Genomic DNA, 15,769 nt, shown 5'->3' with positions numbered 1-15,769 from the left:
GCACCTGGATCTCCAGTTGTGCAGGATTATATGGACTCTCATTGTTTAAGTCACTTTTAAGAAGGCACTTCTTACTTGCAGCTGAAAGCATCCTGACTGCTGAGAGGGGCTAAGCTGGTGTCTCTAAGCCCAAACAGCCTGGAAGTGGCTTCTCGCTCCACCACGGTAATTATAAGTCCTCTTGAAAGCTGTTTTCTCATCTGTGAGATATAATTATTCTTATTTCCTCCCTCTTAGGTTGTTACAGAGGCTGACAAGGCATGGTGGGTGCAAAGTCTTCAGTGTAGAACTTGGTACACTATCAGTACTTAATAATGAACTATTGTTATTATTGTTAGTTTTTGGATCACACGACCATATTTGTTGGAATATTCTCCACCATCTCGCGGAACCCTATGTTCTGCAGGAAATAACCTGGGTGATGCTTCCCTTGTCAAATCTTCTTAATTTACAGAAGGAGAAACTGAGGCCAAGAGAGAGCTGCCTTCTAGACTCTTTTATTTTGGAAAATGTGCACGGTTTAGCCTCTTCCCCTATCACGTATTTCCACTCACACCAGAAACAACAGAAGGACACAGGTCTGGGTTGAAATTATGTGCTTTTATGGGAAACAAAAATACCCAACAACAATAACAAAAGCCCTTCATCTTGCCAAGTTCTCAACCAGTGATAATGAGGCAGTTTCAATGATTGTGTCTGGCTGGGGACATTTCTAAAGGGTCAGGACAGTTGAAAGATGCTGGCCAAAAAGAGAGTTGCAGAGGGTTGATGTTTTAAATGAGAGTATAATAGACCTCCTTCTGGCCCCTCATCCTATCACCCTTTCAAGTTACAGTCTCCTCTCTGTTTACAAAGATCCTTCCTAAACTTTGCTCAAGTGCAGTCTCTTCCAGAACGCATTCCTTGGTCTGCACCAACTTGCATCTGCTTTCTCTGTAATTCCACAAACACATTCTCATGCCGTCTCCCATCACTTCCTGCCTTACATCCATCACATGTGAGTCCATGCCTGACGACACCCATTGTTAGCAGGCCTGCCCCCCAGCCCAGATACCATGTTGATCATCTCAGTGCTCCCATCTCCCTCCCCCATTCAGTGCTCAGTATACAGCAGGTGCTCAGCATCAGCAGGTGCTCAGTGAGAGTTTGCTGAATTGAAGCCGGTTCTATATATACCATGTCACATCATCAGCCTCTTGAGAGTCATAATGGTTTTTTCCACTTCTTCATCTTCCCTCTGTGACCTCAAAATGACCCAAATCAAGCCATCTCCAAGAAGGAACAGACCCCACCAAACATCACCAATGGGGGGGATGTGTGTGTGTCAAAGGTTTGGGGAAGGGAGGAGAGAAGTTAGTGTTATGCTTTCATCCTTGTTCAAGAAGGCAAGAGGGCAGGAAAGGCAGCCACTGGGAAAATCCAGGGTTATCATGAGCAGTGTTGGCCAATGCTTCATTTTGGAATTCCGTAAGCAGCCATTCTTCCAAAGATTTCACCTATGAAACATGGCCAACTTTGCAGTGGGACCCAGTGACTGGGTGGGGGCTGCTTCAGTTGCCCTTCTAGCCCACGGACCAGCAGGTGTAGATCAGGAAGCTTTCTCTGGGACATGGCCTGTATGATGTTTAGAGGGGTGTTAGAGGTTGTCTGTCTAGTTGTTCTGTTGGAGATATGATGGGAACGTTAGCCCTGTGGTGTGTTGAGTTGTCAGGCACATAGATTGTAGTAAGGCTGAAGAATATAGGCTGTAATAATGGGCCTCTCCTCCAAAGGTGGGGGTGGGGGTTCAGGAAGTGCTGGGAGCACTGAGGGTGAGAGGACAATCCCAAGAGGTCCTGCAGCTCCAATTCTAACAGGTGCCCTGCTCTGGCTCCTGCTGCCAGCTCCCACGCCTTCCCTCGTCTCCACGTTGGGGCCAGGAAAAGGGGCCAGTTGGAAGTGGCAGAGGGAAGGGAAGTGCCTCTTCTTTCTCTACCATGAGACGTGGACAAGGGAGAGGTTAGAATCAAGGGCAGAAGGAGGACTGAGGGGCTGCAGAGAGGCCAAGGCCCTAGCCACTTGTTTGCTGCTCTATCGAGTGGATTGGAGCCCACACTGCGAAGTGTCTAACCCTCAGAGAGCACCGAACTCCTAACTGGGGGAGATGAGAAAATTCCTCATGGGCTCTCAGAGGTGCTCAGTGACTTTGGGAGTTTGCTGTGGATCCTCCCACTGGGAGGGCCCCTCCGGGGCCAGTAAGGTGTGAAAACTGCATGGTCAGCATCCACCCTGGAAACTGGGGAAAGAGCCAAGAAGCAGAAAGAAGAGAGACTTCTTCAGGCACCTCCTTTAGGAAAGAGTTGGACCTTGGGGGACTCAGGTTGGGACAGATGTTTCGGTATAAAAAGGATCCCCAGTAAAACAATGGGAGTCCCCTCAAATCCCTTCCCAAACCCCAGAGCACTTAGAAAAGAGACAGTAAGGAGCATAAAAATATCTCGATGACGTGGGCTTGCCTGACAGTACAGAAAAGCAAGTCTCATGGCAGGCAGTGTGTCCCATTACACAAGAGAGGATTATACCGAGCTTCAGTATAGAGATTTTACATATATCTTTATATAAATGCATATATATTTATAGAGCCTCTGCCTAGAACAGCCGGGCTTGCTTCTTCAGTTCATTCCTCTTCCAGAGGGCCAGCCGGTCAAACTCAGAGATGGTCATGCCAAACACTTGGTAGAACTCTTCCTGGGACAGGTGGCGCTGAAAGGAGCGTGGAGGGGACAGAGAGGGAACAGCTTGAGGACGACAGGTGGAGGCTGGGGGCAGGCGCACGCAGGCGCACGCAGGCGCACGCAGAAGCGGACCCTGTGGGTTTCCCTGAGTGTGCTGTGCCTCGCAGCGCTGGGGAGTGGGGGGTGAGGAGTTGTTGAATGGAAGGCTGTGCATGAATGTTTCCTCCGTGGGGCCTCCGGAGCTGGTCTGGAGAACCCTCACCTGTGCCACTCAGGTGGGAATTCTGCTTCACCTAAGTGCCTCTCGATGCATCCTGGCTGACCTCACCTGCCTGCATCCTGCTCCTTGCATCCTGTGCCCCAGAGTGTGTTGGGACTCATGCTATCCCTCCTTCTTTTGGGAGTAAAAGGGAGTGTGTCCAAGATTTTAGGTACATCTCTCCTTATTGGTATTTTTACAGGTGACCTGGAAGGCTGTTTCTCAGGCCAGTCAATGAAAAAAACTGCTGTTCATATTTCTCCACCTACTGAACTGTCCTTTCCTATCTTAAATATGCCATGTAGTGAAACCTTGTTCTGCATTTCTTGGCAGGTTTCCCCCCTCCTTTCTGCTTGCCCTCCCTGTTGCCCTTCCAAGCAGCCTTGAAAGTTGGTACATAGTAAAAAGTTTTAGAAATATATGGCCCCTGAAAAGTGGCAAAATGTTAATAATTGGTGCATTTAGGTGAAAGTTCAGAAGGATGTTCATTTTACTCTTCTTGCAACTTTTCTCCAGGTCTAAACTTTTTCAAAATAAAATTTTAAATTATGTTTGAAAAGAGATGTATAGGGCATATATCATGCCTGAAAACCTACTGGAATCACTGAGATGACCTGTTGGTAGCAATCATGTTAGATAATTGAATACTAAAGGAGATTCACTAAGAATTACTTATACAGCCATACAGTAATTAGCCAGTTCTCTGGCCGATGTGGTCTAATCTTTTGGCCACATTTCCATATCTTGAAGCAAAGGTAACTTTGATATTTTGGATAGATATTATTGGTTGCTGATGGCTTTGAGCTGACTTTTCAATACCTAACAGTATTTAATAACACCAGCAATTCCTTGCATTGCATTTCTGTTATGCCCTATACTCTGCAACTGTACAGTTGCCCCTATTTTTCTCACTGAATCCTTCCAACCACTCTGAAAACCAGAAATTATTTCTATCTGATTGAAAGAGGAGAAAATCAAAGTCAAACAGTTAAAATGACTAACTTGACCAAGAGGGAGGGAGGGAGGAAGTCAGGGTAAGTAGCAGAGCTGAGACCAAACACAGTGCACTCCTGCTGCTCCCTTGGCCAATCCCATTAAACATCCATAAATAAGTCTTTCTGTTATGAAACATTTCAAAAATACTCAAAGGGAAGAAAATAGCACAAGGTATACCCATGCCCATTACCCAGATTCAATAGGTATCAAGAGTTTGTCGCATTTGCTTCACCTATTTTGTTTTGCTGAAGTATTTTAAAGCACACCATTGGCATTATATCGATTCATGCCTCTCTACTGCAGCATGCATCTCCCCCAGAGATAGCAAAACATATTGGATATTTTCTTAGGTATCCTTGATGGCATGAGCAAACCTAAAAACAATTGACAAGAGTTCCTCGCAATTACCTAATACCTGCTCATAATAAAATTCCCCTAGTGGTCTCAAGAATATCTTTACAGTTTTGCTGTTTGAAGAAGGCTTCAAACAGCATCCACATATCACATTTGGTTGTTGGACCCCATCAGTCTCTGCCAGGCCAGACGGTCCCTTCTTTTGTCCCTGCTGTCGACTTGCCTATATTTGTCTCACTCACACTCAAGGGTGGGCTGAAAAATGCTGCGGATATGGGGGAGTTCTCTTCTCAGTTCTTTCCATGGTGAAGGCTGAGGGGACCTGTCATCTCATCTGTTCTTTTTTGTTGTTGGAGGGGGACGCTTACTCTTGATTGTCTAGCTCATATTCTTTGCTGTGCCTCAAAATCTTTTCTATGAGTTTTGATAAAACTAATAAAAGTTGGCTGACTCAACTTGAGTGCTGTGTCCACCATAGAACAGCCTGGAGGAGACTGAGGCTCTTCTGATCTCCCTCTGTGAAGGGCCAGCTGGAGTCTCTTTTCTCTTGCGAGTTCTCAGAGCACCTAATGCCAGCCCTGTCCCTTTCACATTCTCCACAGACTTTGAAGCATAAAAGTTAAGAGCATGGGTTTTAGAGTCAGGCAGATGTGGGTGTGTGACCTTGGACAAGTTATTTTACCCCTCTGAGCTTGATTTCCTCTTCTGGAAAGTGGGAGCATCCTAGTACCTACCTCCTGGATAGTGATGGTGACTGAGATAGTACAGGTCATGGGTGGCAGCCTGCACCAGGGAAGCACTCAGTTGCTGGTCACTCTCACCACTGAAACGATATCTTTCTGTGTCTGTCACATAGTGGGGTCTGGTCTTCCTTTCCTTCGATTTCATTTCCTTCTCATTCTCTTACCTGTGCTCGTGCCACCCAGCCACACTCACCACTTGCTGTTCTCACCTGTGTTAGGGCCTTGGGAGTGGCTGTTCCCTCTGCTGGGATGCCCTCCCTCCTTACATAAGTATGGCTAGCTCCCTCTCCTGAGTCTTTGTTTGGATGTCACGTATGCAGTGAGATCTAGTCTGACCACCCTATTTAATACTGCAACTTACCTCTTCCTCTAACCCCCAATTCTCTGCTCTCCTTTTACTTCTTCCCTCAATCTTGTTCCCATGTTCTAGGTCACTTATTTATTGTTTCTGTCATTTAGAGTCGTCTCCTCAAGTGACAATGCCGGCTCCCAGAGGGCAGGGGTCTTTGTTTTGTTCACTGATACACTGCATACCTGTCCTAGGTAGAGCAGGATCTGGTCTATATAATAGACTTTCAATAAATATTTTTTGGGTGAGTGACAATCTACACTCTGAGGTCCTTGAGGAGCTCTTCAGTCCTCTCTTTAAACTGGTGCAGGGGGCTAGGGCAGTGTTTGTAGCCCTGCGGTCTGAGCTCAGACTCCATAGTTAGACATCCCCGGGAGCCTCTGAAAAATACCAATGCCTGAGCTCCTTCCCTAGATTGCGACTTAGTTGGTCCGGGCTGGGGCACAGTATTGGTATTTTTAAGAAGCTTCTGATTCTTAGGGCAGGATATGCTTCTCTGGTCAGAGCTTCTGGGTGTCCTGGAGGATGTAAGAGGGCAACTGGTCCTCCGGGATGAACCAGCCGGCCACCCCTTCACGCTGGCTCCGCAGAGCTGCCCTGGGAGCTGTCCCCTTCAGCACCCGTGGCCACTGCCCGCTCCACAGAGAAGGAGCCCTGGTTACAAACACGGGGATAATCCCCCTCTCCGGGCTGCTGGCCCAGCTTGCTACAGCTGGAAGGACTCACAGAGCCTCCTGGCTAGCTCGCATCCCCCTCCCTCTGCCCCACCCTTTATTCTGGGCGAATTCTCAGCAGTCAGGTGAAGGGTGGTTGATATGCTCATCCCACGGGGTGCCGAACCTCCTCTCCTAGAAGCCCGCATTTGATTCCACAAACATTTTCCAAACTTCCTGTGGTTCTGGTCTTCTGGTAGAGGACTGACTAAGTCAGATAGAGGAAACGGATAGCTGGGTGCTCTGATACAAAGGAAGGAGGAGAGGTACTTGATCTCCACTCTGGACACAGGGCTGGGGGAGGCTGGAGGAGGGGTGAGGGACACATCCTGGGAGGGTCTGGGGCGCTCTGAGACACAGGCATCACTACAGGGGGGCCCTGAGGAGTGAGGAGGCTGGCAAGATGGGAAGGGCATTCTAAGAGAGGGGGAGGCAGGGAGAAGCACTGTAGAAAGGGCAGAGTGTGCTCTGGGATCAGGGGCCCAGGGACTAGAACTCCAGGCCAAAGGTGGGGGAATGCAGATGCCATGCTCAGGCCTGCCTCTTCGCTGTAGGAATGCTGTTGCACTAATCATGATGTTCTCTTCCCCCTCTCCATCCATCCAAACCTGCTCCTTCAGGGCAGCCCCGATGGCTTAGGGGTTTAGTGCCACCTTCGGCCCAGGGCGTGATCCTGGAGGCTCAGGATGGAGTCCCATGTCAGGCTCCCTGCATGGAGCCTGCTTCTCCCTCTGCCTGTGTCTTGGCCTCTCTGTTTCTTTCTTTCTTTATTTTTTTTTAAAATATTTATTTATTTATTTGTGTGTGTGAGAGAGAGAGAGAGAGAGAGAGGCAGAGACACAGGCAGGCTCCATGCCAGGAGCCTGACACAGGACCCGATCCTGGGACTCCAGGATCACGCCCTGGGCCAAAGGCAGGCGCTAAACTGCTGAGCCACCCAGGGATCCCCTCTCTCTCTGTTTCTAATAAATAAATAAAATCTTAAAAAAACAACAACAACAACAAACCTGCTCCTTCAGAGTCTATGCACCCAGGACACTGCCAGACTCTGTGCCAAGGGCTCTGTGTGTAGCGACTCATTTACTCCAGTTGGCACCTTGAGGGAAGCACTACAATCACCTGACTCCACAGGGGAAAAAACTAAGGTTTGGAGAGGTTGTCACTTGATCAAGCTGGGGATGGCAGGCCCAGGGCTGGGCCTGGAGTCTGATGCAAAACTACCTTCTGCTTTTGCCTTCTGCACACTGCCTGATTGCCTTCTGCAATCACTGCGTGATTGCCCCCACGCTCCCCATGAGGAACACTGCTTTTCTGGACCATCCTGCACAAAACAGTGCTGTGTTTCTTCTTATCAACCAGACTGCAGGCCCCTGTGGGCAGGGACCAATCTAGCTCTTGTCTTAAGCCTACAGAAGCATCAGGTGGGGACAACTGTAGCTGTGAACCACAGATGCTAATCAAATTGAGAAGGCAGCACAGAACATTTGGTCCTAGTCTAAAGAAACCAGGTTGGTGTCTCTGCTTTTTCAACAAGCTATGTGACCTTAAAGCTCTTTATTCTGCCTGTCATCCTGAGCTGGGTTACATCGGCAACTTCTGGCATCTCTTCGAACCCAAAGCCTCCTCCTCCGTTCTCTATACTCACCTCTAAACGTGTCCGGTCCACATCCTTGGGCAACCGATTTCTTCCTCTTGTGGTCACCAGCAGCAGCTCATAAGGGTAGATCTAAGGAGAGAGGATGGGGGTGGGTAGGTGGTGGGGTTCCAGGTTGGCTGAAGGTGGTGGGCCTGTCCCTCCAGCCAATTTCGTTTCTGGGCTCCCTCCTCTCCTCATACAGGGAGAGAGATCAAAGTCTGGAGGAAGGGCTAGGTCTGTTTCCTTTGAGGTTGCCTGGCAGCCTCAATGCACCTTCTCCCCAAAGATAAAATCTGAGTCCTCTAATACTGCTAGGGATAAGCTTGGTGGCATTTGACATTAATGTAGCACAAAGCCTCCTAATTGCAAATGTCTAATGTTGGGTGACTGGCAGGCCTCCAGAAAGTCTCCACGGCTCATGGGGAATCGTCTGATTTTAGTGGGCAAGAAACATAAGGCAGGATTCAGGGAAAGTAGGCCAAGGAGGGACTGGAGATGCTGGTCTTAAGAGGACCCTTGAGGTTATTTATTCAATATTCCCTTCCTTGAGTAGATGGTGCTGTCATCTCCCTGCTGGTTCCCAAAGTAGCCGTATCCAGGGTCTTGGAGACCCCTAGGGTCTCTGTATCTGCTTTACCTTGTACTCTGTAGAGAGAAAAGAGACACACAAAATGGAAACACATTGGTTTCTGCTTTGCATTACTATGCTAACCTCTGTCTTAGAGACTCTGTCCTTGTTGGATTCACCCCAAATCAAGGCTGGTATGGGCACAGTGGATGGCTGGAGATAGGGGTTGGGCTGATCCAGAGATATGGTTTTAGATGAAAAATGACTTTTGAGATAATTAGAAAGGAGAAGAATCTGAGATTGTGAAGCACTTGGTCAAGATCCTCCATCTTCCAGAGAAATCTGGAAGGGTTTTGATGAGAGCTTGTCCTCCTGCCTGAGCCTGCTTGTAAGAGTTGGTGGAGGCCGGCAGGAGAGCGTGAAGCTCATGGAACGTTTGCTGGGAACAATGTGCATTTGGCTCTGAGTGTTTCCCTCCACCCGGAGCTGGCAGGCAACTCTAGCTCAGCAGTACAACTCTGCAATGGCTCTGGGAACCCAGATGGGACAGATGGCCTGGAGATCACCCAAGGCCAGGGACTTGAGAGGATGAGGGAAGGGAGGGGGAAAGGGAGGGAATGGGAAGTAAAAGGGAGTGTGGGAATTCGGGGTTTGGACAGAGCCCAGCATGGGGCCTGAATCTGTAGCAATCATTTGTGGAAGGTCAAACCACAGTTGTGCATCCAAAGCTGCTGTGCTCCCAGGGGAGGCTGGCACTCACCTCGCATGCCCCAGTTGACGGCGTTCATGCTGTCATAGTGGAAGAGGTCTGCGCTGGGTGTCTGCAGGGGAGACAGAGCCAGGGCTGGCCTGAGCAAGCTCACAGCTGCCTCCGGGAGGCACTCCCCCATCTCCCGAAAATGGCCCAGGGTGGGTGGGACATGGGCCCTCTTAGAGAAGACTCAGTTTCAAGTTGGGGGTACTTAACTCATGGCTACATCCCTGGTCCTAGGAGTGGCATGTAGTAGACACTTGATAAATATTCATTTCTTGGTGAACTATATGTCATACTTTCTTTTGTTGCTCTAACACCACTTTCCCTATGAAATCTGCCCTGGCCGCTCTATTTAAAATTGCAAAGGGCATCTGAATGGCTTAGTTGGTTAAGTGTCTGCCTTTGGCTCAGGTCATGATCTAAAGAGTCCTGGGATCGAGCCCCATGTTGTCTGCTTCTCCCTCTCTCTCTGCCCCTCCTCCCTGCTCATGTGCTCTCTCTCTCAAATAAAAAAAATCTTAAAAAAATAAAATTGCAAGTTGCAATTTTAAACTAAACTCCCTATCCCCCTTATCCTTCTCAACATTTTCCTTTCCTCCCCTAGCAAGGTTTCCTACATTCTCTACAGTTTGACTTGCATACTATTTACTACTTGCTTTCTGTTTCTCTCTACAAGGATCTAAGCTCCAAGGGGCAGGGGTCACTGATGTATTCCAAGTACCCGGCGTATATAAAAAGCTTTCAATAAATATCTGTTGCATGCCAAATGTCATGTCCAGGCTCTGAGTGTGTGGAGCTAATGCTGGAATTGTTAACATCTTGGGGGCAATGTCCCAGCACGGACTCTCTTTTACCCTGTGTAGCCCGTTCCTTCGGTAGGCAGGCAGGGAGGCAGATTTGGAGATGAGGGGGTCTGAAAAGAAACAGCCAAACAATTACCAGGAGCCCCAAGCCAGGGGTCCCTCTCCCAGAAGCAACCTGGCTGCAAATGGCCAATATTGTTTCCCAATCCCATGGGAAGTGGGAAGGGGCTGAGGCCACCAGCTCCTCGCTGTGCTCTGCAGACATGCAGCTGACAATCTCAGGGTCTCGCCCGGACAGAACTCCAGGCTCACCCAAAGGCCACATGCACAGTCTTCTGGCCTCACCCTGTGCACATCTATCCTCCTATGGTGAACCCCTGTGTCCCCATAAAGCCCTAAAACTGGCTTTATCGTATTTACTACAGGTGGCTACAGGTGGCATTGGATAGAGGCCCTGGATTTGGAGTTGATCTCAAAGCCCAGACAGACAGGCTCTCACATCAGTGGAAGAGACACACATTCTTTCTCTCTCTCTGGGAACTATTGGGCGTGGCAACCCTGGTCTCAGAACCAATAGCTGAGGCCTCCACCTGACAAAGACAGTGGGGTGGACGATTTGAGATGGGGACTGTGCTAGGACATTACAGCCACGGGGGACCTGCAACCAACTCGGCTCTGGCTCTCCCAGGACACGACAGGATGAAGGGAGGGCAGGCAGGACATACCGCTGTCAGCCAGGTAGTGGGACCGAGGGGCTGCAAGAGAGAAGAGCCAGAGATCAGTGTTCATGGGGACAGACAGACATGGCTCCCATTCCTGGGCTACCCGAGCTGGTGGGGAGGAGGGGCGTTCTTCACTCCTTCCTTCTCTGCTCAGTTTCCAGCGGCTGTGCCGCGCCGCATCCTCTCTCTCCCGCCTAGCACCTGCTGCCAAGCGGGTGCTCTGTGACATTTGCCGCACAGATGCCATTGAAAGAACTGGATTTTGAGCAGCTTTGGTGCACTGCACAGAGCCCAGAGCCGGGGGCTGAAAACAGTGCCCCTACGTGGTCAGACAGGGAAACAGGCTCATCAATTTATCCTGGCTCTGCATTAGATGTTTTAACTGCTTGAAGTTACTTAATCATGCTTTGGTTTCCTCATTGCAAAATGCAGAGGGATCGTGTCTCCTTTATAGGGTTATTGTGAGGAATATGTGACTTATAATACCATAAGGTACTATTAGCACAGTGCCTGGCAACATACAAAACACTCAATAAAATTGGCTTTATCATCTTTACTACCACCAACATCTTCAATCTCATCTAAAGTCAAGGTGCAGGATAGAACAGCTTATGGCCTGGAGTCCCTCTGACTTGGGCCTGATCCTGGTTCTGTCATTTACCAGCTTATTGATCTTGGGCAACTAGGAAGCTCTGAACTCTCCTCTACATAGTGGGGCGATAATAATCCCTCTACACTGCCAGTCTTGGTGAGGACCGAGAGTGAGAATGTATTTACAAGTGCCTGGCACAGAGGATCATCCATCAATTATTGAGTTGAGATAGGATTTCCAGCAGAACTGACTGCCACAGGGGTAAGAAAGGGAGGGAAGCATGTGTTTGTCCAGGAACAGGGAGGAGCTTACAATGAGAGGATCATCTCTGGGCAGAGTGCTTGCACCCAGTGTCTGCTTGTTTGCCTCCTATTATGGGAGGCTCACTACCACAAGAGGCAGTCCTTTAAATCTTCGAGCCATTCAGGGTATTAGAAGACATTTTTCTTTACATTGAATCTGACTAAAAGTCACAGCTTTCAAAGAAGAAAGTGACCACTCAGGGCAGAGTATGGTCTTACTTTGTGCCCCATACAGCACTAAGTCCGTATTCACTAAGTCCATATTCTACACCCAGGCAAGGCCAGAAGAGTTCAGATTCTTTGAGGGAGTTGGCAGGAAGTGTCCCCACCCCAGCGGACTTCCACAGTGGTGCTTACAGCCATTGAGGGACATATCATAGCCAGCAGTGTGCAGGGCCTCCCGGCTGCTGGTGGAGCTCCGGGGTGGGGTCCAAGGATCCGCATAGGAGCTGGACCGGGCCTTCATCTCCTCCTTCAGAATCAGCCGGCCAATCCCACTCTGGAGCTGGGCAGGGGGGAGGAGCAAGATGGAAAGTCAGAAGGAAGCAGAGAACACTGAGATGGGACAGGCTGGGGACAAAGGACAGGGTGGCAAGATTCTGGTGAACCTTCCCAGTGTCCCTCCCTCCCTGCAGCCTCATAGTTCCCTTTGGGACTTTGTCTCCCTTCCTCAAGTGGTCATGTGGCCTGGGGAGGGGGAGGTGGCTCTGGTAGAGGGCACCGAAAGCAGGCCTGGCTGACGGCAGGTGGGCAGAGGGTTCGAGCCGGGCCAGTGAGGGTGTCTCTTGGCACTGTTGTTGCCTCTCCCATCTTTTTTTAAAACATTTTTTATGGAGGTGACATTCGCATAACATGTAATTAACCACTTTAGAGTAAACACCTCAGTGGTATTTAGTATAACCACCACCTCTGTTTGGTTTCAAACAGTTTTTATCACCCTACATGAAAGACCTTGGACCCTGTAGTAGGCATCCCCCCTCCTCGCCCCCTCCCCCCGGGTATTCCCCAGGCTGGCTGTCTGGATTCACCCATTCCATACATCTTGTACAAACGGAATCATCTAACATGTGGGCTTTCCTGTCTGGCTTCTTTCACTCAACAGAGTATTTTCCAGGTCTGTCCACACGGTGCCCGGTCTTTCATTCCTTTTTGTGTCTAACATTCCATTGTACAGATGAACTTCATTTTGCTTATCTGTCTGTAAACTGAAGGACATTCGGGCGCTTCCCCCTTTTGGCTCTTGTGACTAGTGCTGCTATGAAGATGCATGTACATGTCCTTCTTTGAATTCAAGTTTTCAATTCTTCTGGGTAAATACCCAGGAGTGGAATTGCTGGGTCATGGGGGTAGTTCTGTACTTAACTTTCTGAGGAATTCCCAAACTGTTCTCCCTGGTGGCTGCATCACTATCCACTCCCATGAACGGTGCATGAAAGCTGCTGGCACTCACTTGCCACTACATGAGAAGAGGCTCCCAAGCACAAGGCCAATGCGGTGGGGAGCCAGCACAGGATAAGAGAGAGACAGCCTTCCTATGGCCATGTGCCGAACAGCTGGATCTAGCCATACCTGAAACTTCCCCTACTGTTTGACCTTTTGGTTCTGCAAAACTACCTGTTTCTTTTTTCTACCATAAACGGGTTTGACTTTGGTTTCTGTCACTAGCAAATGAACAAAGGCGCAGGAACATACGGCCTAGGTACCTTGTCCAGGGGGGAGCTTGCTCACCTTGTGCATGCTGCGGTCAAAATCATCCTCCTCTCCTCCTGATGAGAACCTTCTGGCTCGGGGCACTGCCAAAAGACAGCTAGGATCAGCTTCTGCATGTGCTCCCCACTGAGCCTGCGCCAGGCAGAGGCACAGAGGGGCACAGAGCCGCAGAGCCCCGACAGGCGGGGGCTTCCTCTCGGCCAAACCACTTTCTAGCTGAGTGACTCTGAGTGAATGTCTTTTGGTGAACCCCCCTCGCTGGGGGCCCCGAAGCTCCTCCCATTCATGGGCATGGGGAGCAAGTGAAACTGACTGCCCAAGTGGCTAATGAGCCTCAGTGCTGGGACTTCTGTTGCTGGTGGGAGAGAGAACTCCTCTTTCTGCCAAGGGCGAGGTGTAAGCCTAGCCAGGCTGGAGCTTATCTTGCCGTGACCAGGGCAGGGCCAACCTGAGAACGAAGTCACCCCAGGGACAGGACAAGCCCTGTTGACGGCAGTTGTGTGTCAAAAACTCACTCTCATGACCCAGAAAAATCCTTGTTTTGGCTTAAGCCAATCGGATTTCTTTTTTTGGTTTGTTATTTTATGATTGAAATGGTCTAGGATCCCTCCTCCATCCCCCAACATGTATCTCTCAGGGATTACTGTACTTTGGGTTGTATTTGTGCTGTGTCTTATTTCCTTTTCCAACTGGAGAATTTTTGGAGGGCAAGGAAGGGACCATCTCTGAGTTCCTGTGAAGTTTGGCTCTGAATGGACATTCAATTAGTAAAGTGTGTGCCGAATCAGAAAGAAGCTTGATGAAAATGCATCCCCATGCTTGATAGGAACAGCTTGAGATGCCCAACTGGGTGGGATAGTGGCCCTGAGGACCACAAAGATCCCCTGCCAGGGGGCCCGTGAGAGCCTTCCATCTCGCACAAACTCCCTTTCCTATCTTCCAAACCGCTTTCCAACCCAGAGTCAAGGTAGTCTCTTAAATCCACACATCAGATCCTGTCACCTTCAATGGCTTCCTACTGTTTAGGGCAGAGAGCCAGTCCTCGGCTCAGTGCACAAGGCCCCGTGGAATTCAGCCCCTGACCCCCACCCCCTGCTTCTCTCCTTCTGTGGCTCCAGATTAAGGTGACAGTCCTTCATTTCCTCCAGGGAAACCTGCCCTCCCACCTGGGGTCTTTGCAGATGTGTTTCTATACTCTGCTGGCTTACCTCTCTCCCACTCCTCCTGTGGCAGCTGAGTCTCTGCTTTGAGGAGATTTCGTCACATCCCAGGCTGGACAGCATGCCCCCGACCTCATCTCCTCCCTCCTGTGTATCACCTCCTGGACATCACCTCCCTCTCCAACTGGAACCTGTGTCTACTCCACAAGGGCAAGGATCTGGTCTATTTTGCTTCCCAGTGACTCACGAGGCCCCAAGGCTGGCCCTCAGTACATGTTTGCTGAATGAATAAATGAACGACTGTGTGAAGGAGTGGGCAGCCGTCCTAACCCTGTGTCCTCAGCATGGGTGATAGAGCTCTGGTCAGGGCCTCTTTGTGGGGTGCATTACCTTTGGGGGACCCGTGGTAGGTCCAGTACTCAGACTCTGCAGCATAGTAGGGGTCCGGTGAGTAGGCTGGACTGTACTTGGAGGCCTGGCTGATGTCTTCACTGGTTTTGCTTTTGGTTGCTGTTGACAAATCACCTGCAAAGGACCCAAGGAGAGAGCTTCAGGGCAGCAGAGTGTCCTGGAAGAGTGTGTTGTACACTTTTTACCTGCCTCTCAGCCAGACTCCAGACCAGGGGAGTGAGGGGACTTTGAGGCCAGGGTTTGGGACACGGAGCATCAGAGCCAGAAAACCCTCGTTTTCAAGCCCTTCATGGTACAGTTGGGAATCTGAACACCAGAGAGGGGAAGGGGCTTGCTGAAGACCACAAAGCAAGTAGACCAGACTTGGACCAGACCTCAGTGCAGGGCTCCTGCCACCACATTCCATGGACTCCCAGGTCTGTCCCCAAGTGAACACTATGGCCATGGCTCCTCCAAGTACGACTACATGGGCCCCAGGTGATTCCTTGCCCTTAGAGTCTGCCTTGTTTTGGATTTGAGCCATACTTAGGGTGGGAATTGCCAAGGAGGGCCAGGTGGCATATCAACTTCCTCCTTGCACTGAAATGCCAAACCTTGCTTGGGGAGACTATATGGCCCAAAGAAAGGAACACTGGACAGAGAATCAACAATGCTGGGTTCTGGCCCCAGCTCTGCCACTTAGCTGTCACACTGGGCATATCTTGCCCCTCTCTGCCTCAGTTTCACTATCTGCATATCTAAATTGGTCTGCTGGGTCAGGTGCCACCCAGCTTCAGGCTTCTACAACATGGACCATCAGACCTACTGCAGACACAGAACCTCTCAGGGCAGTGAGTTTAGCAGGGCCCAAAACCTGGCAAGAGACTGACTAGGGCCGAGAGAGGGCTGGGGAAACAAGCAGGCCCCTGAACGTCTTTCAGGAGAGAAGAGACAGGGACAGTCCCACACCCTGTGCAGCCAGAGCAGCAGAGGGGCCTGGGGTC

General features: G+C 49.9%; 1 protein-coding gene across 4 annotated transcripts in view; it reads right to left on the bottom strand.

Annotated features, from left to right (window-relative positions):
* Positions 1 to 581: 581 nt before the first annotated feature.
* Positions 582 to 15,769, bottom strand: part of ABLIM3 (actin binding LIM protein family member 3) — a 111,206-nt gene continuing 96,018 nt past the window's right edge. For all 4 annotated transcript variants that reach the window (XM_041747682.1, XM_041747679.1, XM_041747680.1 and 1 more), the window contains 9 exons: positions 14,766 to 14,900; positions 13,234 to 13,298; positions 11,863 to 12,010; positions 10,615 to 10,644; positions 9,941 to 9,999; positions 9,093 to 9,153; positions 8,402 to 8,409; positions 7,774 to 7,854; positions 582 to 2,742 (listed from right to left, as the gene is read on the bottom strand). In XM_041747682.1, the coding sequence (XP_041603616.1) occupies positions 2,629 to 2,742; positions 7,774 to 7,854; positions 8,402 to 8,409; positions 9,093 to 9,153; positions 9,941 to 9,999; positions 10,615 to 10,644; positions 11,863 to 12,010; positions 13,234 to 13,298; positions 14,766 to 14,900 (701 nt within the window). In that variant the 3' untranslated portion in view covers positions 582 to 2,628. The remainder of the gene's footprint in view (positions 2,743 to 7,773; positions 7,855 to 8,401; positions 8,410 to 9,092; positions 9,154 to 9,940; positions 10,000 to 10,614; positions 10,645 to 11,862; positions 12,011 to 13,233; positions 13,299 to 14,765; positions 14,901 to 15,769) is intronic.

The sequence above is a fragment of the Vulpes lagopus genome, chromosome 3 (genome assembly GCF_018345385.1).
Source record: "Vulpes lagopus strain Blue_001 chromosome 3, ASM1834538v1, whole genome shotgun sequence".
NCBI lineage: Eukaryota > Metazoa > Chordata > Mammalia > Carnivora > Canidae > Vulpes > Vulpes lagopus.
Note: the sequence above shows the minus strand (reverse complement) of the source record. Positions and strands in the feature narration are given on the sequence as shown.